The sequence below is a fragment of the Periophthalmus magnuspinnatus genome, chromosome 6 (assembly GCF_009829125.3).
Source record: "Periophthalmus magnuspinnatus isolate fPerMag1 chromosome 6, fPerMag1.2.pri, whole genome shotgun sequence".
Lineage (NCBI taxonomy): Eukaryota > Metazoa > Chordata > Actinopteri > Gobiiformes > Gobiidae > Periophthalmus > Periophthalmus magnuspinnatus.
Window position 1 is genome coordinate 17,677,696 of NC_047131.1, and position 25,272 is coordinate 17,702,967.

General features: G+C 37.1%; 1 protein-coding gene across 2 annotated transcripts in view; it reads left to right on the plus strand.

The window, feature by feature from the left end:
* Positions 1 to 25,272, plus strand: part of ptprz1a (protein tyrosine phosphatase receptor type Z1a) — a 103,083-nt gene that overhangs the window by 73,444 nt on the left and 4,367 nt on the right. The window contains exons 11-28 of one of the 2 annotated variants that reach the window (XM_055222484.1): positions 346 to 386; positions 475 to 1,429; positions 2,255 to 2,794; positions 7,278 to 7,416; positions 12,760 to 12,845; positions 14,037 to 14,122; positions 14,646 to 14,666; positions 15,515 to 15,611; positions 16,326 to 16,408; positions 17,724 to 17,858; positions 17,968 to 18,102; positions 19,024 to 19,187; positions 19,803 to 19,938; positions 21,503 to 21,649; positions 23,084 to 23,177; positions 24,160 to 24,233; positions 24,309 to 24,440; positions 24,519 to 24,671. In XM_055222484.1, the coding sequence (XP_055078459.1) occupies positions 346 to 386; positions 475 to 1,429; positions 2,255 to 2,794; positions 7,278 to 7,416; positions 12,760 to 12,845; positions 14,037 to 14,122; positions 14,646 to 14,666; positions 15,515 to 15,611; positions 16,326 to 16,408; positions 17,724 to 17,858; positions 17,968 to 18,102; positions 19,024 to 19,187; positions 19,803 to 19,938; positions 21,503 to 21,649; positions 23,084 to 23,177; positions 24,160 to 24,233; positions 24,309 to 24,440; positions 24,519 to 24,671 (3,218 nt within the window). The remainder of the gene's footprint in view (positions 1 to 345; positions 387 to 474; positions 1,430 to 2,254; positions 2,795 to 7,277; positions 7,417 to 12,759; positions 12,846 to 14,036; positions 14,123 to 14,645; positions 14,667 to 15,514; positions 15,612 to 16,325; positions 16,409 to 17,723; positions 17,859 to 17,967; positions 18,103 to 19,023; positions 19,188 to 19,802; positions 19,939 to 21,502; positions 21,650 to 23,083; positions 23,178 to 24,159; positions 24,234 to 24,308; positions 24,441 to 24,518; positions 24,672 to 25,272) is intronic. The other variant, XM_055222485.1, reaches the window with a different exon arrangement.

Genomic DNA, 25,272 nt, shown 5'->3' on the forward strand with positions numbered 1-25,272 from the left:
GACAACTTAAAATGATTAATTGCAAATGCTATTTTAGGATTATTGAGATTTCCATGCATGGAAATGTCTATATTTTTGCATGTGAGTGTTTTGTTGTAACGCTTGGAATTTATACCTAGATTTCCCTCATTGTCATTCTCTTCTACCATCAAATTTATTAGTAATTCATGGGATTTCATAGTATTTTGAAATTCCTTTCTACCTTGTATTGTGAGTTCTAACATTTTTTCCTATTGTTTTTACCTTGTGTGTTTTATTTAGGTTCCTATTTTAGATTTAACTTCAAAATATTTATGTTTTTTATATGTTGCTGATTTTATTTATATATTTTTTTCTCTATTTCAGAAAATTCACTTATTCCCAAATCGAATAACTTTGATGAAGATGTGAGTAAAGTTAATAAATATCTGTATTTTAGCATTACTACATGCTTATACACTAATATTCATTACACTTGTATGTTTGTACCACCAGGACGACTATGGCCCTGACTTATCCTGGAATGAACCAGTCGAAAAGGAGGACTATGAAGTTGCTTTAATTCCTACAAAATCTCCCAGCACAACAACTACTGAATTTCCACGATTACCTCCACCAGGCTTTAAAACTACAACTGCTGCAACAAGATGGAGAACTACCACCACAGAATCTCCAAGTAAAATTACTCATTCCATTCAGAGCGCTTCCAAAAAGACTACACAGCACAGTACCACCACACAGCCACCAGAGGGAACTGTAGCATCAGAAAACAGGGGAAGACTGCATTTGAATGTGCCTGTATACACCACTACTACAACTACTTCAAGAGTGCACACTACTACTACAAGGCCTTGGTACTCCACCAGTGCAAAACCAGACAGCAGCCTTCACAGTCCAAAACATGTTACAGACAAGGATAGAAATATTTTTAGTACTACCACTACTGCATCATCGCTTTTTACCAGTCCAAAGACTAAAATTGGAAAAGGTTTATTTCCGGTTACTTCAAACAAGACTTCGAATGACTTTAGCACCACAACTCTTAGCCCAAAACTAAAAGATGAGAAATCACATAATGCTACTACGACTACTACTACTACAGAGACAATCAAATCAGGCTCGCACAATGTTAGCAAAACAACTAGCTCGAGCAAGACGACCACATCTTCTCCATTTGTCAAACCCGCGAGTGACCGAGGTCTGCTACACCCCGCGAAAAACGGACCCAAGCGCAACGCAAGTATGTACGCAACAACCGAAGCCCCTCCCGCCTTCCACCGAGAAAACTCCACTACCCATAACGCACCATTCCTCCAAGAAACCTCCACTACCCTTAATACCTCTTCGACACAAGTCCCCTCTATCCAACCCACACCTTCTACCCCGAGTTTACCCACCTCCACGGCTTCCTTTGGCGCATTCACAGATTTGACGACTTCTGTTCCGAATGGTGAGACTTTTTCCAACCCCTCCCCCGCCTTCACCCCCTGTCCCGGTGATCCGCACCCCTCCGCTTGCCTGCATGACCCCGCAACTACTGCCGCTGCACCCTCCCTATCTTCTTCCTCCAGTTTTTGGCCTGTTTTGTCTTCCTCCATCTTGGATTCCCAGCCTGCACTGCTCCTGAGCCAAGAACCAGCTCAAGCTTCCGCCACCTCCTTACCCCACCCTGCTTACCCCCCTTCCCATTCAGAACGAGAGCAGTTATCCTCTCTCGGTGTTTCTATATCTATGGGTGATCAATCAGTATTTAGCGAAACTCCTCCTTTACGGGATGTTTCGGACATTATCGAACCATCTGAATCCCGTTGGTTGTTTTCTACAGTTTCTGTTAGCCCTACTTTGCAACCTTCCGTCCTCCTGTCTAGCGATTTCACTCTTTTTGGTAGCACTCCTGACTTGTCACGTTCACATGACAATTCAAGATACGCTACGGGAAGTAATATTGACTCTTTCTTTCGGGAACTCAACGGTGATGGTGTTCCTTTGGTCAGCGATGCAGAAACTTTATGCGCTTGTTCGTTGGAGCTGTCTACTTCCTGGTTACATGCCTCCTCCCATTCCCCTCTCCCATTTTCAGCTTGGGATAGCGCACAAGTGTATTCTAGCGGTGGCATTTTAGCGACCCCTAGTGTTGGTTTGAACAGTTTTATGGGTTCTGTCTCTGTAGGGGTTTTGTTAGAGCAATCTTTCAATACTCTTAGTCCTATCATTCCAACAATATCTTCTAATTTTATCCATGCTAGCAAAAGTGACCTACCAATTTTTGTTACAGCCACAAAGTCTGGCCCTATCGTAACTTCATTTTCAGATGGAGCGACTACCCAAAATTCCACATCTACAAACACTCCCTATACCTCCACCCCCGATGTTACAACTTTAGACACTAGCAGCGCATCCGGGTCGGCCATTTTTCCCGATTCGCCTGAAGGCCTTGACCAAGAATGGGACAAAATCCAAAATTCTGCTTCCGGGGACGACATCCTCCTGTTTTCGACTAACTCTAGCATAACCGTTCCTCCAACATCGACCCCTTCTTCTGAATCCGGTTCTTCAGACGATTTGGAAGACCACTCCTCTACGTTTTACTTTGAAACCGAAAGCGGAAGCACAATCGGATCCCAGGATACAGGAAGCGCGTCCAGTCCGACGGTGTCCATGGTGACGACTGTTGATTTGCCCCAAACGCTGCACAGTGGAGACGGAGAGAGCGGTTCAGGGCAAGGGGAGGGCCTTTATGATAATGAGACGTCTTCGGACTTCAGCCTGGTGGACCGGAGCGAGAGAGAGTCAGAGGAGGAGGAGCCAGTAGCAGGTAAAACATATATAAATCCATGTAATTTCTTCATCTTCAGTTGAGGAGTCATCATCAAGTGTCTGGAGGCCGCAGCACAGACCAAATCCAACTAATCCAACCATCTACAATAACGTCTCATTTTTCTTTTTACTTTGGGGACCTTCTCTAATTTTACTTTTAACAAAATCATCGTTCAAACTTTTTAGTAATTGTTTTCTTTAGTTTGTGGCTTTTCTCCGTTTTCCTTATTAACCAAATCAGTAATCTTCGTACATTTTGTTTTGTTTCGGCTTGCATGAATGGATCCTAGCATGTAACATAGTAGTTTCTTTTCTTTATCGGTGGTGGGTGATTTTTTCCGCTGCATATCATGTCATTATATCAATTATAACTGTTTGTTGAATCGTGTTAAAATATCAAATGTGATCAAAAGTGTTACACATAGCCTAAACCAAATACTGTACAAACTGCTATTTTGCAATGGATGGACTCATGTTGTTTTATGATACTATCCATCTATTGCAGAAACAAAATATAAACTATGAAAAATGCAGTACAGGGAAACTTGTTAGGCCTGAAGTTATTCATGTATTACATATTATTTGCGTTGGTTATTTCATTATAGTCTCATGTCTGTATTGTCTCTTCCTGTTGTGGCCAGTAGAGGTCAGCAGAGACTTTTATAAACATTAGCTCCACTTTTCTGATGTATAGTCTAGTTCTCAGCCTTTAAAATCACTGAATATTTCACAAACCTGTGCCTTATAAAACTGATCTAGTCTTAGCCTTTTTACCAAGTTTTTGTTTGTTTGTTTTAATTAAAAAAAATTTTAGTCAACAAAATTATCAACTAAATCTATACATTTTCACAGATTTTTTTATTTTTTTAACTATGATAAATTGTATGTCATTGTGTCATGGGACATATACAGACATATTCTTTGGACACTGAGTTTGTTCAAGATTGTAAAAGTGTCAATTGGATTTAGTCTCACTTTTAGTTGACAAAAACCTCTACTTTTTTTGATACTTTTAGTCATTATGATTATGTTTTTATTTTGTTTAGTCAGCAAAAACATGACATTGATGAACACTAAGAAGAAATCTTTTTCTCGACTTTAGAAAGGCTTACCACTATTGAGTGCGGGGAATGTATGAAATCGCAAAAGATCTTTGAGTGGCTAAAAGCAGTACATATACAAACTATTCTTAACTTCCAATTTCTGATACCGATATACACCTCTTTTTTCATTTGATCCTTTTAACAACATGTCAGCTTATTCTCCAATTAGGTGAAAACATATTTTGCTAAATTGAGCTAGCATTTTTTTCCATTTTGTTTTGACGTAAACACTTGATTCATTCTAAAAGCTTTGGCAAAGTTTGAAGTGAAAATAATGCGTTGATACATAAACCATAAAAAGGAGAAGGTCATTTGAAAGGATGCTCTCACTTTTGGCACTGGAGTTGCGTGGGTCCCAATAAGTATATTTTTCTGTTTACTGTGACTTTTTAACAGCTTCAAATAGACTTTTAATTACTCTATTTCAGACTTTATAAACTATTCAGTCACACTTGATGATTTGGAGGTGTAGCCATTCATAAATATGGCTCTACAGTGGAAACAAATTAATTACAGGTTTTTTAGTTGTATCAAAAATAGAGAATTTCCTGTTCAAATTGAAGTTTGTTTGTGAAACACTCTAAGAAGGTCGGCTTCCCACAAAACCCATTTTTGTGTTTTTTGCTGGCCCCCATATTTTATTTTATTTTTCAAATGCCAAAAATCCTGCAATAGCTCCTCATAGAAACATAGAAAAAATATGGAATTTACCAGTGACTACATGACGAGATGAGACATGGCTTTCACTTTCAATTATATATTACAAATCATATCAATATCTAAACTTACTTGACAAATCTAGTGATCAGTGCTTCACAGACTCCCTTAAAGGTCCTCTATGTAACTTTTCTGCTTTGATTACTTATATGCGTGTGGTAGAATTAAACTTATCTCCAAGTACGTGATGTTACCAGGTCGAATTTATTTATAATGCACATTTAACAACGTCCACAGCTGCCCAAAGTGCTGTACAAAAGCAATATAAAGCGTAATCTTGTAAAACAAAATATGCAATAACACGATAAAACAATACAATACAAGTGTCCTGCTCAGCTCGTGTTAAAAACCAGTGCCAGAGTTTAAAAATAACAAATACTTAAAGATTGGGCTGTTATAATACACAGAGTAACACAAAGTAAAATCCCTGTCCACTCCAGTTTACGTTCTACTCTGAACATGGACAGACAGAAGTTCAGAGCGATAGGACGGGGCCAAGCTTTGGAGACTTTTAAAAACCATCACCAGAATCTTAAAATCAGTCCTGATCTGTAGAGTAGCAAGCCAGATCACAGTCAAAAGTGTGCACCTTTTTACAGCTTCTATATGAAAATTCCACGGGTTCAATCAAACCCAAGTCATAATTAGTGAATGAATAAAAAAACATATAAATCTATGGCAAAATAAAACAAATTCTTTCCCTTTTCTATTTTTCTTGAGGCCTTTAGCAAAAGTTAAGTGCTGCTTTATGCTTTTGTGCATTACTTCCTTCATAAAAATCCTTCCTCTTGGGATTTTCACTCTTTTTCATCAGTCGTTCTTTTCAGGCAACATATAAAGACTTACCCGAGTTGCGATTGAATGCTAGCAGAAAGCGCAGAATGACTCCTTTATGAGCTAAACATGGCTGACCCGCCTATTGAAAAAGAGCTATGTTTTTGACAAGCACCGATCGCCAGCCAAGGTTAATCTATACTAGTGTTTTCCATACTGGTTACTGAGTTATATAAAGGGACGAATTGAGTAGTCCCGGGGTCATATATGGCAGGTTTTCGTGTCTTCTCATTCATAGTTACATCTATGGCGAAGCTTGACATCGTCTATGTGTAGCCTGTGTGCAGTTTGATGAGTTTGACCCTTCCTGATTCGCGTCAGACTTGTGATTAAGAGATATTGTCAACGCGGCGCCTTGAAGAGGATCAGTGCGGGTTTGAATAGGCTCATGGCAGGAAGTAACAGCGGGGTGTTAGGATACCAGGATGTTAATGACCTTTTTACATTTAACTGACAGGAAAATGATGAATATTTATATGACATGAAATATTCTCTTTAGTAATAGGTCATGTTTTGGGTGCTATAAGGAGATTTTCTTATTGACCGATCTATACAGCTTTTCAACAACTATATATTTGAAACGGCAACCTTCTGACTACGCATGTCACGGTAACACATCTTGAAATGACATATACTGCTGGAGTAAATATACACGATAAACGATAACATTGACACTAAACCACGCAGGACTTAAATAGTTAAATAGTAGTTCGTAGCTACTGTTTTTTTGGGTCTCTTGTTTAATTGCGGAGATGTCTGCGTTGGATTTGTTATTAAGAAATCCAAGTATAAGCGTTAAGGGATAAAAACAAACTGGTCTTTATCTGGAGCTGTTTTGACGTCTCCTGCTGAGTACTTTATCCCACTTAATTTGGTGCTTCACTATTAGAATGGACAGAAAACAGATTTGTACTTAATTAGAGAGAAAGTATCTATAAAAACAAGTTAGACTTTCAAACAGTGCACTTTCTACATATACATACACAGTGTTTTTTAACTCTTTTTTTGTTAAATAGTTGTGTAAAGTTACTTCACTTGTATAATCTCGTTTTGTTTATTTTCTGAGCGAGTTGCCGTAGCGATAGCGGTAGTAATTGGTCTAATAGTTTCAGAGCTACTTGTATTGTAGTCATTTTTATGGCAGTAGCACTAAACATCTTCTATGTAAGATTCAAACTACTTATATACTTTTTTGTACATTAGTGAGCGATCATTTTGCCATTAACATTCATTAAAGCCACACTGCATAACATTTCTGGTGGCATGCCTGCTTGTCTCCATGGAGAGCTATAACTTAAAGCCATACTTTGGAACATTCCAGGCAAAGATAGTAAAAGTAAACAACTTTTGTGTTTGATAATTTTCTGTTAACATAATTTAAAGCCACACTACATAACAATTCTGGTGGCGTGCCTGCTTATTTCCATGGAGATCAGTTAGTTAAAGCCATACTTTGGAATTTACCAGACAACGCAATAACATCTCCATGGAGACATAGCTTCTTGCCATCAGACCGCTTTATGAGTCAGGTCTGTGGAGCTCAGTGTCATTTTTCAAGGTATTTTTGAGTAATACGAGTCTCATCTTATTTATTGACAGAAATGTTACGCAATGGGGCTTTAGTCTACCTAACTGAAATGTTCTCTTCTCTTAATGACACACAAATTCACTGCCTCATCTGTCTTATTTTGTGAAATGATCCTTTTGACAAAATACAGTGATAAAAAATACACAACAAGGCCAGCGATCCTAAAAATAGCCTTATATGTATTCACACGTACCTCTGCACCTCTTTCACAGTATTACTAACGCGTAACTGTGTTGTAGACGCGAGTAACAGCAGCCATGAGTCTCGCGTGGGCTCCATCAGAGACAGAGAGAAGGCGGCTGTGGTCCCTCTGGCCGTTATCTCCACCCTCACCGTGTTCGGTCTCATCGTGCTCATCAGCATCTTCATCTACTGGAGGTCAGTCACACACATACACACACAGATATTACTATTTTGAAAGGTGATTTTGTATTTTATCAAAATAAGTGAGTACATTTGACCATTGTGATACATGGTTGTGGTTATTGGCACAGAACGTCAGCCACATTTCATTCAGTCTGCCATAAGGAAGCTGTGGCAACATGAAAACAAACAGGAGTGTGAGGGGTGAATACAAGATTATGCAGTTTTGATTATCCAAAATGGAGGTTATATACAAGTATCATCATTATTATTATTATACATATAGTAATTTAAAGGTGCACTGCATAACTTATCTGCTCGTCTCCATGGAGATGTTATTGTTTTGCTTATAATGTTCTAGACTATGGCATCATTCTTGTCTATCTCAATCAAGACAACCTGCTTGACTCAGGTGGTCCGACCCACCGCCAGAAAAGTTACATAGCGCCCCTTTAGCATTTAAAGCAGCACAGTGTAACTTTCTGGAAGTGGCACGTCACTTGCATTATTCCACGGAAATAGAAATAGAAATCATTTCATCACTTTGGAATATTCACCATGGAGATAGATGCGTTTTATGCCATACTGTGATTTTAACCAAAGGAACAACGTCTCCGTGGAAACAAGCAGGACGAGGCGGGTTTGTGGAGATGCGAGCATGCTCACTGTAAGGACGCATATTTTTCAGCATTTTTCCGTGCAATAAAAACATCCTAAATAAAAAAAAGCTGTTATTTTAGTCTATTTTTTTAGCTAAAAACTTACACGATTTCACTAAAAATTCATCTTTAAAAACACGCAATTTAAACATATATTAGTTTTAATGTATCCTCTATATCAGATACATTACCCTCTTGCCCCCGCCACCCAGATCTTCTCCTTTTAACCTCTTAAGCAAAAATAAGGGGGGGGGGTCGTTCTCCACAGCCCCCTCGTTATAGCCTCTTGGTTTTGTTTTTGGCCTCTAATCTTCCTCCTCCATCTTCCACTGATCTCCCATTGTATTCTGTGTTTATGTTTGTGTATTTCTGACGCGTGTCCCAAACAACCTCTTTGACAATGTTCTCCCTGTCTGTGCATCTGCTGCGCTCTGAAAGAAAAACTCAAGTGTTTTTTTTAGTTTTTTTATTTGCCATTTTCATAGCGACCTTGGGCGCCGTTGCAGTCTTTCCCGCTTTGAATGAGCACATAGTGGTTCGCCGCAAACAAAAGTTGAAAGTGGTAACGGTGGAAAGTTCATTTTTGTACAGGCAGAAAGTGAGGCAACATAATAATAGGGAAAAATGTACAGAATTGTATGCGGCCGTAACAACAGGGAATGTGATGTGTAAATAAACAATGTGTGCTGTATAAATAAATAAAGTAACGGCTTGGGACGATGCATTATCTGTACACACTGGGGCAGACCTTGGGAAGACAGTGGCTCAGTTGGGTGTTGAGTGTTTGTTTTCTCTTCTGAAGGTTGCCAGTTTGATTCCAGGTTGCTCCTATGCATACCCATGCTGTTGTGTCCTTGGGCAAGGCACTGCAACCTGCCTTTGCCCCACAGCCTAAACATGTGTATGAAGGTGTGTGTGTGTGAATGGATAAGTAGCTCCTCGATGTAAAACGTGTGAGAACTCGCTGATGAAGAAGCACGCTATATAAATATGACCATTTCATTATAATTGGTTACCATCACTTAATGTTAGTCACTGTTGGTCGACTCGTTTACTCCATAGCTTCTTTATATCAAAATGACAATACATGGCTGGCCAAGCACTTGTCACAGTCAATATTTAGGCTATTGTTGTCCACAAATAACCAAATAGTCTTTGTTTCATTAAGAGTGACATGAACTTTATTAATGGTTTATTACAGCAGCTTTTTCGACCACTGTAAACATGTTTTCAAAAGCCTTCTGGTATTTGATTGGCAGTTAATATTTCCAGTCTTTAAGGCAATAAGCATGCTAGCTAGCTCACAGTGTCTCAAAACAGTCTCTTTTATTAAAATGGAAAAACTCAAAATAAACAACCTATTACAATGAATTAACACATGTGTCAAACTCAAGACCCGCGGGCTGAAGGTGGCCCTCCACATCATTTTATGTGGCCCCCGAGAGAGTAAATTAAAAGGTAAAAGTAAAAAGTAAAGTAAAAAAGTAAGTAAAAAGTAAAGAGAGTAAATTAAAAGGTATGATGGTCTTAAAATGTAATTTTATTAATTTTAGAAGGTATGCAGTTACACAGCCATATTTTTACATCTAGGTAAATGTATATGCGATATTTGTAACTTGAATAAGCAATAAATACAGAAACAGTTAATTGACAAGTTAAAAAAGTAGTTTATTATTATTATTTAGTAGATTTATTTTACATCTCGCCTTTTGAGGGCAACCATTTTGGTGATGTGGCCCTCGGTGGAAATGTGTTTGACACCCCTGCATTAGGTGAAGTATGCGGTTTATTTGTGTAGTTTTGAAAAAGTTGTTAGTGATATCCACCCACAGCTCCTTCTGTCCACTGCCTTGTCTTTTAACTATTTATTCATTTTAGTGTGCCTCGGCAAAAACCCCATAGAAATAAAACTGAACAGGAAGTAGTGACACTAACAGTGAGGTTGCTGTGCACAGAGCCAATTCATCCTTGGCTTGTTTAAAATGTTCCATACATCAACCATACATCATGATTCTAATCACAGTTCAATCCTATGTTGATATGATGATCACTAACAATTACTTATACATTACAACAGCTCCCCATGTTTTGTTTGACTGAAAAACACGTCTTGTAAAACCTGTCTGCCTGTGCGCTCTCAGACCATGAAATAAGCAACTTGAGAAATCCCATCAAGGACGCGCTGTAAACACTCGCGCTGATGCGACTGTACTTTTCTTATCTGCGCGATGACACGTTCTCCATGTTTGGGGCTTGTCTCGTTGTTGTCGCGGTGCAGATTGAGCAGTGCTAAGCCTGTAATCGTCTCCCAGGAGAGGGGAGAGGGGAGAGGGGAGGGGGGATTAGGGCCGCCCCGTTGGTGGACGGGCCTCTCTACGTCTCTGTGTCCGCTCTGAAAAGGACATTATAGTTGTTGGTCATTCAACACTAATCCAAACTTGTACAACAGATGTCAGTGCGTTTATGGACTTTTACTGACGCTGCTGCTCAGTTTCAAACTCCATTTGGAGAATTTAGGGAGATGGTTGTTGATTGTTGTTACTGGGGTTTTGTTCATCGGGATTATGGGATTTGAGACATCAGTTTCAGTTCTATGAGTAAACGGGTATTCCTTAGGCAAATTTTGAAGTGCGATAAAATGCTAGAAAGAAAATATCAACGGTAAATAGGCCTGTCACGATAATCACTATATCGACTGCTTCTTTGATATGTGAAAGAAGGAACAATATATTTTGGGGCTCAGTATTTATTCTGGGTACTTTTTCTTTACAGTAGTGGAGAGATTTTTGCTTTTTTATGTAATACAATAAAATTTGACCTGTAGAGAGTAGAATAAATACCTTCTATGGCTAATTCTTGGTATTTCTTGGTTTCGTCTCTTTATAATGAGAGAATGTATATTTAAAAATTGGACTGTGTTGCTTTGTATCAGTGGCATAAAGCACTTTCAGTATTATCTTTTATCGCAGTATATCTCTGTAGCAATATATTGTACTTCAAAATGTGTTATCGTGACAGGCCTGACGATAAATGATAATATTGAAACTGATTTAATCACCTGAAAGCAGGATTATCCCCAAAACTGTTGTAAATGTGCAATATTTATTATACCAAACCAGAAAAGTTGAAATAGCTTGAATTTGTGTGATTTGTCACTTGCCCGTAGATTAATTTGTTAACTTACTTTAAGTGCAATGTTTTTTTCCCCTCTAATTCATGTGGAAAGTGAGCCATTTTGCAAAAAAATAAAAATAAAAATTCAATTTATTCCAAACAGGCAAAACCATAAAACCAAAAAACTTATCAAATGCTGATAAACACACTTTTCTAAATAGATATTCAAATCAGTAAAAAATATTTGAGTTAAGAATGTTTAGTCACACTTTACAGTATTTGGTAAATGGTCACCTTTTTATATGGTGCTTTTCCACCTTCAAGCTATTCAAAGCACTTTACATCGAGGAACCGCTCACCTGTTCACACATTCATACACCAGTGTGCACAGACATTGGGGGCGAGGTGGGTTAAGTGTCTTGCCCAAGGACACAACGACAGCATTCATCTGTGGGAGCTGGAATCACATTCAGATCAGCGCAAAAAAAAAAAATCTATCAACTGAACCACTGTTGTTGTTATGTTGTTGTCACTGTCTAGTTACAAATAACTGCATGTAATTAGACAGTGGTACAGGTTAGGAATATCTATTTTGATTTGGGTAGATTTTTATTTGGATTATTGGATTTTAATTATTATTATCATCAATATTATTTAATTATACATAGTGCTGTTTTAATGTCTAGATGTAGAGGGAAAGGGGCCAAGAACATTATATTATACTTTTACCCTTATTCAAGATGTTTTTCTAATGATGAGAGCAAAACAGACATGGATGCTATAAATTAATAGTTATTTTTGTTGCTTTTCTGAATTGAATCCAAAACCGCAAATCACAAAGGCTGCAGTTTTTGAAATACCATAAATTCCTCTCCAAACAACAAAATAATATGTCTTATCCTGCATAAAAAACAAAACAAAACTGTACAAATATTTTCTGAAATGTGATTCTTGTATTAGTTTGTCAATTCATATTATTCTTTTTTGGCAGTTCTTCTGGACGCCTTGAGAATGTGAACTTTAAACAGTCAAACAGTCACAGTTAAATTGTCAAAACATAAATTACAATTAGATATTTTTCGCCAATCGATCAGCTCTAATATTTTTAGATAGAGAAAAGAATAACACTTATAAGAACGAGTTTGACTTGTAACCTTCCATCTTCCATCTTTCAGAAATCCATTCATTGTTGTTATTTTGCCTGTGCTGCTGCTGGTTCTAATCCCAGGAGCACATTTCTGCCTGAGACAACACAGAGGGGATGCGATCTGGTTAAAAACGTGTCCTGGATTATCTCAACATCTTTTTCCTTGTGTTTGGAGGAAGATTACAGCGTCATCCGAAATCTGGGCTAGTAGCACGCCCCATTCAAGTCATTTCAAATACGGCAACATATTTTTTATTTTGATTTCATTTGTACACATTGATTACAAATAAGGGTCCGGTCTGTTGTTCATTCTCTGTTGCTTGTGAATGACTAAAGCCTTGTGTATTTTAATATTTTAAGCATTGGATAAAACTGCATGTGTTCTTATTGTACATGATTTTGTGTTATGTTAAATTTAATATTGCTGTTTTTGTGCAGGACCTGCTTCCAGACGGCTCACTTCTACATTGACGACAGCTCTTCACCCAGAGTCATTTCTCCGAACCACGCTGGCCTTGCGGAAGGTAAATAAGTACGCACAAATTGGGTTTCCATGCTTTTTGGGGACATTACATTGATTTGCATTTATTTCCTGGGGACTTAACCATAGTCACTACTTGCCAAATTTTAATCTAAACCAAAATCCATAATCTCTTTTAACCCGTATCTGAATTTTGTTAAGTCTAATAATATAGAATTTATGTCATAGGGTGATTTTTGGCCCATAAGTGAGGCAGGTCCCCATAAAGCAGGCATGCCCAATTTGTGGCCCTCAGACAAATTTTTCTTGGCCCCTAAGCTTCTAGGTGAATTGGCCCATATTACCTTAAACAGTACTTTTTACTGTACATTTCTGCCCATATCAAATATTTAATGTGTCCTATTGAGGATGTAAACATGAATAAAGGTCTAGTGGTTCAGTCTAACTTGTAATAACGCAGGTTTGAAGTATTCACTGTATTCGGGACCAATCTATGTCCCTTAATCAGCCCTCAACTTTCTAAGTGTTTTTATATGTGGCCCTTAATGAGAAAAGTTTGGACACCCCTGACATAAAGTAAGTGTGTTTGCAGATTATAGTCCCCACAATGTTAAGCTGATGTTACCATAGATTTGTGACATAAAGTAAATTTGTGAAGTAAAAATACATTGTGAATTTCCTTATACCTAAAATCAAGAGTAGACAGACCTCTACCTCTACGCTGGAGAAATGGATCCTGATCACACACATGTATTTTGGAGTTGCCTGGGAACAATTAAACACAATCTTAACTAGTATTCCGGGCTACGAAATTCAAACACTTGTCATGATGTACGTGGAAAATATATCAGATGTAGTAAGATGACGTGTATCTTGACAAAAAATATTCTAGCTAGCATCTAAGAAGGGAATTAAAAGAGTTGGTTACAACCAGATCGACCCACAAAACAGGACTGGATCAGGATTGTGGAGTCAGTGATGGAAAGAATAGCATATAATCTTAAACTGAAAGGATATAAATATGAGGAGCAATCGGAAAAGCAGAATGTATTCTTAAATGACACCAGTAAAATAACATAGTACATTTAAGTGTCATGTATAAATGAGAACCTGTATCTCCTGATTTGTTATGTTGTTCAGATTTACATTGTTATTTGTATTTTTTTAAATGCTTTTAAAAAATCAATAAAAATAAGTACAAAAAATGAATTATTATTGTTTTCTTGTTTATCAGATGAGCAGACGGTGTTTCCAGTGAAGGATTTTGTCAAACATGTGGCGGATCTTCATGACACCCAAGGTTTCCATAGAGAGTTTGAGGTACGTACGACTCAATATTTGGTCAACAAATCCAATATTGTTCATAGATAGCAGGACCGATGGTACGTTTGGAATAAATAGTGTTAAATTAATCCAGTTCTTGATCCAGAGTCTTGACCGGGATTACCTTGACTGCCCTGCATGTTTTGAGTTGATGGGAGACCTTGAGGAAAACTAAATAGAGTATATATATACATGGATGTAGTAAAAGTGTAAGAAAATGCAATTGGTTACAGTGCACTCTGAATGTAAGTTATCGTCTTGGTGTGTTTGCTGTGAGTATGTTAGCTCCTTTGAAGGAACAGTTTTGGTAAAGCGCTTTGTCCTGCTCTAAAAAGAACTGGTTAAATGACATTGATCAGTCAGGACATTCTTTACCCAAACTTCTTCTCCACTGCTGTTTTGTACTGTACTTATGTGTCTAAAGTCTTGTGTGTAATTTGTACGTTTCCACATTTTTGTTTTGTGTTGTCATGCAAACGTCTGGCTGACCGTTGGCTGCTTCCTCACTTCCTGTTTGTAGATCCTGAAGGAGAGCTATGAGGTAAGACTCTCCCTGCGCCGCCTCAGTGTTCTTCATCTCTGCATGGCTCCTTCTGATAATATACTGTGTTCGTCAATGTAGCTTTATTATTATTATCATTATTATTATTAAGACATAAGGTAGTTTGTGGTTAGCTGGCAGCCTTGTCCACAGTTTGACATTACCCAAAACACATCCTACACACTGTATCAAATGAATACTTCAATGCGCATAAGCTACCTTGCATATTTTGTATATTTCACCATTATCTAAATATTACGTTATAAGCCAGTATTACCAGAATTCTTTGCAGTTTGACAACACTCCCTCAGTCTCTATACATCTCTTTAAATATTGTGTCCGTGTTGTGATGTAGAGGGAAAACAAAAACACTTTTACGTTACAAAATAGGCTCTCAATACAAAATTTATGCTTAATTTATCTAAAACATGTCCAAAAATTCACTTTTGTACTTTTAAAAATCATGTAGTAATGTCCCCATGCCTCATCTGACACCTTTTTAAATCTCTTAAACTCTTTTAAACATGTTTATTATGTGTTCTGTCTGCTGTAGCCACAAGTACTGCTAATCTTAAATTTCACAGAGTTTAGAAATAAAAACAAAAACATTGCATTTGACCATTATCATCAAACTCTTTGTAAGTATCAATTTGTCTAAAGTTACTGTTGCAACGTCAGCGCTTACGCCAATGTATCTGGCCATGTGATAAATTAATAAAAAATAATTAATAAATCTTTAAATTCACCCCTATAATTACTACATTTCACTTGCTATCTGCCAATAAATGTTGTATTCATGTTGTATATTGTAGTAGATGGACACAGGTTTAAATGTTTTGGTTTTGTAGGAGGTGCAAGTGTGCACGGTGGACATGGGTCTGACCACTGACATCTCCAATCACCCTGACAACAAAAACAAGAACAGATACAGCAACATCCTGGCCTGTGAGTACTACAACAAACCACTTTACTATTAGAAGAACATCATAATCAGTACACAGATAGCTGAGTTTTTGATTAGCACCGTATCATTTTTACATTTTACCACAGAATAACTTATCTGATTTTCTGAAGTTTAGTAAAGTTAAGTATTAATAAAAGCATATTTCTACAGCTGCATTGAACTTGAATGTGAAAACAACCTTCTGTGTCTGCAGTCTAGTCAGGAAAAGGTTTAAGCACATAATTTAAAGTATAGTTGCTGTGCAGAGATGGTTAGTAATCAGTTACCTTTACTAGAGTAGGAAAAGGCTAATATATGTTAGATAGAACAATATTTATCAGAAATATTTGTTCTTTTTTGGCTATACAATAAAATTTGAGCCATAGAAGATTGAATTTCTTTAGAATAGTTTTTGTGGTTTACATACGTTATTGGGTTATTGTGTCAGTGGCATAAGTTAGTTTTAATATTATTGTTTTGTTTGTACTTACCTAATAATTAAAGTAATGTAAATATGTTGTGTTAGCAATTAAGTTAGGTAAAGTAATATTACAGCAACAGTGCTCTTACTTGAATGAACCCATTGCAGAATTCTTTAGTTCATTGTTAGTAGTTTACTCTTTGAAAATAATTGCGTTTACACATGTTTTATAGTCATTATTCCCACTGCAGTACATATTTGCTGATATATATCGAACTCTTTTGCCTTCTCACAGATGACCATAGTCGTGTCCGCCTCTCTCCTCTCACCGACAAAGAAGGAAGGACCAGTGATTACATAAACGCAAACTTTGTCAATGTATGCTTTTATCAGCCTTCTATTCCTTCAACTTTGAATCATATTTGTCATCCCATTTTGCACATGACTGGTTAGACGACACTCTCCTTAAAGATAGTTAACATCATTACAAATTACACATACACCCCTACACTTCCCTGGTTTGACAATTTTGGTGAAGTTTATAATTTTATTTCCTGGTTGGACACGAGCAGCAGATGCGATATATGTAGAGGTAGTTCTGTAACTGTTACCTAGCAACCATGATGTAAACAAGAGCTAAAGATTGTCTCATTTACACAATAAAAAGATAGTTATTTGATACATGACGACACATAAATTTTCTGAAATGACTGTTTAAACTGTTTCAAATGTTTTAGATGGAATTGATGATACTGAGGGTTTTTAGATTCTAGTATGAGTTGATATAATTCCAGAGGACAAGAGCAACATTTTCTTATTGATTATATTGCCATGAAATTTATGAAAGATTTCCAGAAAAATAAAAGCACAAATGTTGAACCTGATGATTTCTATTGGTGACAGGACCCCAAAAGGTACCATGATAAATATTTACTACAAATACTACCCCACTATACATAAAGTCATAATTTGAAAAACATGAAAACCTGTCATATGCACCTTGCAGCTACTTTACCTGACTTATTACTGCTACTCAAAGAATTTCCTGGGCCCATTACACCTATGAGTCGAACACAACTTTAAATGGAGTATTTCTTGTTAGTTGTGTGAAAAGGACAAGCAACAAAAGCTGTGAGTAGCAGTCAAGTTGGCGTCAGTGTTTTGGAGGAGCTCTCCAGCGGTGCCTCTGTACAGCACAAGGCTCTTCACTCCCTCTGCCTGTGAAGGTCAAGGCTCTATTAGCGCTCTGATTGGCTGCTGCCCTCCTCTCACCTCACTTCACCAATTTGTTGTATCTGAAATTGCTTGGCAGATTTCAACCCACTCTTAACTTTTCTTAACTTTTTCACAAATTGTAGTTGTATAAGAAGTGCAATAAAGTGTGTTTTGGGCGTAATAACCTTGAGGCTGGCTTAAAATGAGTAAAAATGTATAAGAATGTGGTTTGTCAAAAAGAATTTTAACTCAAGATCATCTTGAAAATTGAATGTGCATTGATTAAGTTTTGGTAAAAATCCCAAATACTCTTAATAAGCATAGTTGTCCAAACAGAATCGATACCCAAAAATAAATAAATAATTAAATAAATAAAGGGACAAAACTGGACAAAATTCTATAGATATAGAATACCAAGTATGATGTTGTGAATTAATGAATGAATGCAAAAATTTTAAGTAGTCTTCTTTTTTTCTAGGGTTTTAAGAAGCCAAAGCTGTACATCGCAGCCCAGGGTCCACTCAGGTCCAGCATGGAGGACTTCTGGAGGATGATCTGGGAACAAAATGTTGGCGTTATCGTCATGATCACGAACCTGGTGGAGAATGGACGAGTCAGTCAGCTGTCTTAATACTTCCTAAAAAGATTTGTTAATAATAGTAATACTGTCCAAGTTCACCACCTATTCTTATGCTTTTTCTGTTGCTGTGTTGTGTCCTCAGAGAAAGTGTGACCAGTATTGGCCCTCTGAGGTGCAGGAGGAATATGGAAGTTTCCTGGTGACACTGAAGAGCTCCAAACCACTGGCCTATTACACCGTCAGGACGTTTAGCATCTGGAACACTAGTGCCAAGAAGGTCATTGTTTTCCTATAATGAGTAACCTTTTATTATTAGTCTGTTTAGATCTCCAAACATCAAAATGCTCTGTACCACATTGTGATGTCATGAAGTTTTAGTTAACAGCTACATTTTACCTTTTGTTTAGTAGAGACTGGAAATTCCTGGGCTAAAATTATCCAAATGATTCTAGTGTATGGAGTTTAAAAACACAGTGGAGTCTATTACCACATGACATCACGAGGTGGAACAGAGTGTTTTTTGTCTGAGAGAAAAGCTCAGCCTAAATATGCAGGATTTGTTTGTTAGACCTGGAGCTGTGTTTTGTTTCATTCACATGTGTTTTTTTTTTTTTTTTTTTATAAGGAAACAACATTGTAGCATAGATCAGAAAATAGCATAATATGAATCTTTAACTTTACTTACTTATACAATATATTTACTTACAATATTTTCACTACTGAAAATGCATACAAATCATGTCATGTAAATATGCCCAGAATGTTCCACAGTATAACATTAACTAATTATCTTGGATTTATTTATTTTTTTACAGTTGTTTTATTGCTAAAGAAAGCCTTGAAAAACATACATTCTTACTGTAAATAGGGTCACCTCTCCACAGATCTGACCTGTAACTTGGCCCGGTTGTGTCATCTGCTTGTCTCCATGGAAATAGATATGTTAAATGCCACACTGTGGAACATTCCGGGCAAAGGTGTAACATAACAACAGCAGGTGACGGACCTGAAAAATTGCCTAGTGCACCTTTATACTTTATTATATTGGACTGGATTTTTTTTTTTGTATTTGAAACCAGAGATTTATGGAATTAGCAACTTTTCTGGAACAGCTTTGAATGTAAAACTCTACATTCTCACAACACTTACAATGATAGAAAACAGTCATTTATTCTTTGAAAATGCACGTCTTCCACAGAGCTCTCAGAAAGGTCGCAGCACTGAACGTACAGTGACCCAATTTCACTACACCCAGTGGCCCGACATGGGGGTGCCCGAGCTGGCCCTGCCTCTGCTCAGCTTCATCAGGAAGTCCTCCAGGGCCCGCACACAGGACATGGGTCCCCTGGTGGTGCACTGCAGGTGGGACAAGCAGCCACCTTTTCACTCCTATCAGTACCAAATAAAGTCTCTGTACTTGATTTTTACCTTCTTACAAACGTGAAAAACAGTAATAGTTCATCTGAAATAGTTTGCAGCTGTCCTCACTATAAGCGCTTTTCACAACTTTCAGAGAACAGACAACTAGCATGCTAACAGTACACTTTCTGGTTATCATTATTATTGTCATTATTATTATTATCTTATAAGAGCTGCTTATACAACAATTCATTCAAATACATGGATCCATGGTAATGTTTATAATATATTTGCTTAAACCTCTTTAAATATAGCAACAGTACTCCTACTTTCAAATGTTCATTAGAAGAGGAAGTGTCTTGCTCAATGGCACAACATCGAGATGCATAGCCAGATAGAAGGGTTGAACCATCAAGCTGTGGATTTTAAATAAATCCAGCCAATGAGATTGAACTAGGATTAAACTGAGTCAAAACCAGGACTGTACTAAACTAGTCTGTTGTCATGTGACCAAAGACACTGATTGTAAGTATCATTAGTAGTGGTCAGACGAGGCTCGATACTCTTAGCTTGTTGCCAGATTGGTTGTGGTTGTTGATGTTTCCTTTTGTTGCCCAGCGCCGGAGTCGGTCGGACAGGGACCTACATCGTCCTGGACAGTATGCTGCAGCAGATCACAGACGAGGGAACAGTCAATATTACAGGGTTCCTCAAACACATCAGGACTCAGAGGAACTACCTGGTCCAAACTGAGGTAAGTGGACAAAACCGTATCACGTCTGGTCTCAGAAGTTAAGCGTGGGTTGGGTCTGGTTGAAGCTGGGACGGGAGACCGCTGAGAATGCCAGGTGTCATGGCGCTAGTGGATACTGTTGTGTTAAAATTTTAAATGTGAATCAACTTTGAAGTCTAGATTTGATTTTTACCCATATATACTTCATATCTGACAAGACGATAGATAATATTTATTGATTTTAAGAAATATCACAACCCTTTTGAGTATTTCTGCAACTGTATATTAAATTGTTATTTATTTCTCTTGGTATTTTCCTTTAACAACAGCGCTGGGAAAAGTAGCACAAACTACAATTCAACAGCTTCTTAATGTGGAGGTCCATTGTAAACAGCCTCAGTAGAAGAAGCTGTTTACCTTGTGTCTGCCCTAAAGATTAAACCTAACCGTAAGCATAGAAGTGTAGTAAAAGTGTTATTCACAATCATCTTTACTACTGGATATTTTCAAAGCACGAGAACGTGCTAAAGGCATTTGTCACGTCTCACCAAACATGCAGTAGTAGTAGTAGTACTAGTACCAGGACCAAGAGTGAGGATCTTTAAGATGGGAAAAGAGGACTTTTAGCTGTTTTGGTTCACAAAAATGGAATGCACTCCAAGAAAAAGAAAAACTGGATACGTTGTTGACACAATCGCAATTTAATAACCTGGTAACAAACTTTTATACACCCACCTGCACCTGTTTTTTATGTTTTATATAGACTTATATACTTGTTTGTTTTGCATTTCAAACAGGGCACTCATGAGAGCACTTGGGCTCTCATTGGGTTCTCCTGTATAAATAAAGACAAAGAAAGTGCATCATTATTATTCCATATGGTATAACAATGATGCACTTATTCATCAAGCTGTATTCAAGCTATTGTTCTTTTACTGCTCCCTGTGGTCAGAATTATTTGCTTTATCTTGCAATGCAGCAGAATCAGTCTGGAGTATGATGCTATTCCATTGCATGTCTTTAGAATTTTTTAAATGTAGTTTTTACTCGTCTAATTGACAAAAGAAAAAGCGTAGAAGACATTTATAAAGGCCATAAATATTACCATCAGATTAAACACTGACATGTATGCAACTTAGCAGCTAGTGATGTAAGATGCTAAACAAGTTAGTGCATGCTTTTTTTACTCTCATTTTCCCAAATTTGGTCAGTGATATTGATGCTGATATCGCTGAATTGATATCAGCTGATACTGATAACAATCGCCCATGCCAATCCCCTTTATTTAGATATAATAAACAATATGTTTTTTTCCTTATGGTAAAACTCCTAAATTAAACTTATTCAGACTGTCTAAAAGAGCACATAGTAACTTTTCACTGAGCTGATAGTTCTGACCAAACATACACCACACTGACTATAACAGTTATAACGTACGTCCATATACACATCGAGTTTAATAGAGCAGTGGTGCAGCAAGGTCCTTCCATTAAACTTCAGTACACTGTGAGTCTGTCTAAAGGTGCCCACAGCCCCTTGAACCAGAGCACAAAGACTCGCATTGTGACTTTTGTCTATCTCCCAGGAGCAGTACGTCTTCATTCACGATGCTCTGGTGGAGGCCGTGCTGTGTGGGGACACTGAAGTGGCCGTGTCGCATTTGCACAGATATGTGGACGAACTGCTGACCCCGCGGCATGCTGGGAAAACGCGTCTCGACAAACAGTTTAAGGTCAGATGATTGTGATACTGTTATGATAGATTATGTTATTAGATTATTATGTTGATTAGATAGTGTTATTATTATATTAACTAAAAGCATATGATTACTGCCAAAATCTTCCAAAAATATTATTGGAGTTATTGATAAAACTGTGCTACGTATTAACAAAATGGGCATTAATTGCAAAAAAATATTTCCAAAAAAGGCTTGAAAAGTCTTTGTGAAAACTTAAGATTTTAGGACAGCTTTAGCATTAAGAACAGTAATTCTCAACCACCATTATGATTTTGATACTTGATTAAATGTTCAAAGCCACAGTATGTAACATTTTAGTCAAAAATAGACCAACATTTTTTTTTCACTTTTGTTGTTTATTGCACTTAAAAAGATGAGACCTCAACCAAGCCTCCTCTTTCTTGTTTGCATGTAAATGTTGTTCCTTTGGCTATAATCTTTCACAGTATGGCATAAAATGTATATATCTTCATGGAGAACATTTTGAAGTATAGTTTTAATTTGTATTTCCATGTAATTTTTTGGCCAGGTAGTGTATTTTCTGATCCATGTTATAATGTTTCCTCATCACAAACATGCGTGGAGTTGTGTTTTGTTTCATTCACACATGTTTAACACACAAATCCTGTATATATTTAGGCTAAGTTCTTCTCTCTAACAGAAAACACTCTGTTCCACCTTGTGATGCCATGTGGTAAAACAGGAAGTGCCCCACCGTGTTTTTAAACACCATACACCTTCGCTTGAATCAGCTGGATAATTTCAGTCCTGGAATTGCCAATCTCTAATGAACTAAAGGTAAAAAGGAGCTGTTAACTTGAAAACTACTGCTCTATGACATCACAAGGTGGAACAGAGCATTTTGAGGTTTCGAGGTATAGACAGATTAATAATAAAGTGTTACTCAAACATGTGTGAATGAAACAAAACACAACTCCAGGTATGTTTTTGATGAGGTAACAACATTATATTGCGTAATATAGGACATTTTAAAACATAAAAATAGTATAATAACAGTATTCAAAGTTTTGTGCACTAGACCCTTAAATCTTGTCAAAGCAAAATGGACTACATAAAATAAACCAAACCAATGTTCTACTCTTAAACATGGATCCCTAGAGCTGAAACCTTTCTATAGTCCTGGCTGATTAAAAAATACACCTTTTCAAATGATGTTTTGACCTGTGATTTTGAATGTTAAACTGTTTTATTAATACTTTGCCCAGAGCTCTGAATAGTATTGTTTTTAAAATAAACAGAACTTGAACAAATCTCACCTTATACTGATACAATCAGGCCAATACTCCTTCACTCCAGACTAATGTGAGGTGCTTGACATCTGCCAGTGGTGGAGACACAAAAGACAGATCTGTTTGGATTCAATGGCTAGTTGACTGGGTTATTTTTACATTGAACTTGTCCCTGCAGCTGCTGTGTCATTCTTCACCAAAGCAGTGCGACTTCACCACAGCCACAAAGGAGAGCAACGCAGGCAAGAACCGGAGCACCACCATCTTACCAAGTCAGTACCAAAATGCCAGTCTTGTACAGTGTGTGTGGAGGTTAGAGTTGTCAAAAGTATTGATAACCAGATACTAATCGATTCAAAACTAGTATTGAAGCTAGATACTATCAATACTGAAAAAATGACTTGAATTGGATAAAATTTGATCTTTCCTGAATAGTTTTAGGAAGATATTGACCTTTTTTCCAAAGAATTATTTATTATCATTTTGTGCTGAATTTGCCATTATGTTGTCCAAAAAAAAGTGTTTTATTACCATTTTGGTATTGAAATATTGGATATCAAGGTTTTTAGTATTGTGATAACACAATACATAGCAGAGATACAGGGAAAGGGCACGATGTTAGGGCAATACGCCCTAACATCACGATATAAAAGAGAACATTTATGATAATGACTATACAGTATACCTAAGACAGCTTAATAGTTGGTTTTATAGTATTTGTACTTACTTTTTTCGGGCTGTTTAAGTTATAGCTTTAAGTCCTGCTTCCACTTTCCCCGTCTTATCTCGTCTTATATCAATGATGATATAGCCTAGTCCAGCCCAGCTGGTGCTTTTCAGATTCTACAGTGTTATGACATTAAGAGCCACATTTCACTATTGATTACATTGTACTTTGTACTATAAATATCATAAAAATGTTGAATATGATCATTTTGTATTAATAACTAGACCCAAGGACTCACTGTATTACAATAAAATCTTTAACAATATTCATTTTATCTACCCCCATCTCAACAACTTGCAGCAACATAAATCCAATACATTATTATTATCATTATCTTGTTAAACTGTCACTATTTGTAAAGATGTAACTAGTTGTATCAGTCCTGAGCCTGGATAAATGGAGGCATCTACCTAAATATTTCGCTTCCTGCACTGATTATTATTTCAAACACCATGCTCTGCCAGGCTATATTATTGTAAAGTTTACTGTACATTTCTAGTCATTGGTTTGTGTTTGTGTCTCTGCAGCTGAAAGATCTCGTGTACGGTTATTGACATCACCTGGACAAACATCTGACTACATAAATGCGTCGTACATCACTGTAAGAGCTATGACCATCTTAGCACTCACTATATTTTCATAATCACAATACTGATGTTACTCTTCATAACTATAGGGTTACAGACACAGCAATGAATTCATCATTACCCAAAACCCTTTGCCTGGTACAGTCAAGGACTTTTGGAGGATGATATGGGACCACAATGCTCAGGTCATCGTGTCACTGCCAGGGCCAACCACCAATGGGGTAACACTGCCTTAGTACATGGTTGTCAATGGTAACATTTAAATCAAAATGGTTTAATATTGCTGTGTGTTGTTAAAGGAGGAGGAGGCGGAGTCTTGTGTCTTCTGGCCACATAAGGGAGAGCCAATCAGCTGCGAGGCCTTCACGGTCACGCAGAAATCAGAGAACCACATTTGCCTGGCTAATGAGGACATGCTGGTGCTGCAGGAGTACGCACTGGAGGCCACACAAGTGAGAGCGTTTACAGTAATAGTAATAATAATAGTCTTGAGCTTGTTCAAAATGTGTTGTTTATGTGACTTTAGGGACTCACATAGTTGACCTTTTTTGACATTTTGATTTAATAATGTCATTGTCTTTTAGAGTCTGTATAGTAAATCTGTCACAATAACACATTTTGAAGCACCATATATGGCTACAGAGAAATATCACGATAAACGATAATATTGAAACTATGTTATACCAGTGACACAAAGCAGGAAAATCCCAGTAAACCAATTTTAAAATATACAGTGTCATTATTTAACAAATAAATACCAAATAAATCACCTTTCTACAGCTCAAATCTTATGGCATTACAACAAAAATAACAAAAATCTCCCCACTATTACAAAGAAAATGTACACACGATAAATATTGAGGCCCAAAATGTTTAATAATTTATATATTGCACGTGATATTCTGCCATATTAAAAGGAACAAGTACATTTTTCCAACTGTTTTCTTGTTAAACCATTATACTACATACACATTCTACTCATGAAATACACCTAATTTAACAAAACACTGATCATGCCACCTGCGTCCCATATGCGTCCCAATATGTTCTCTA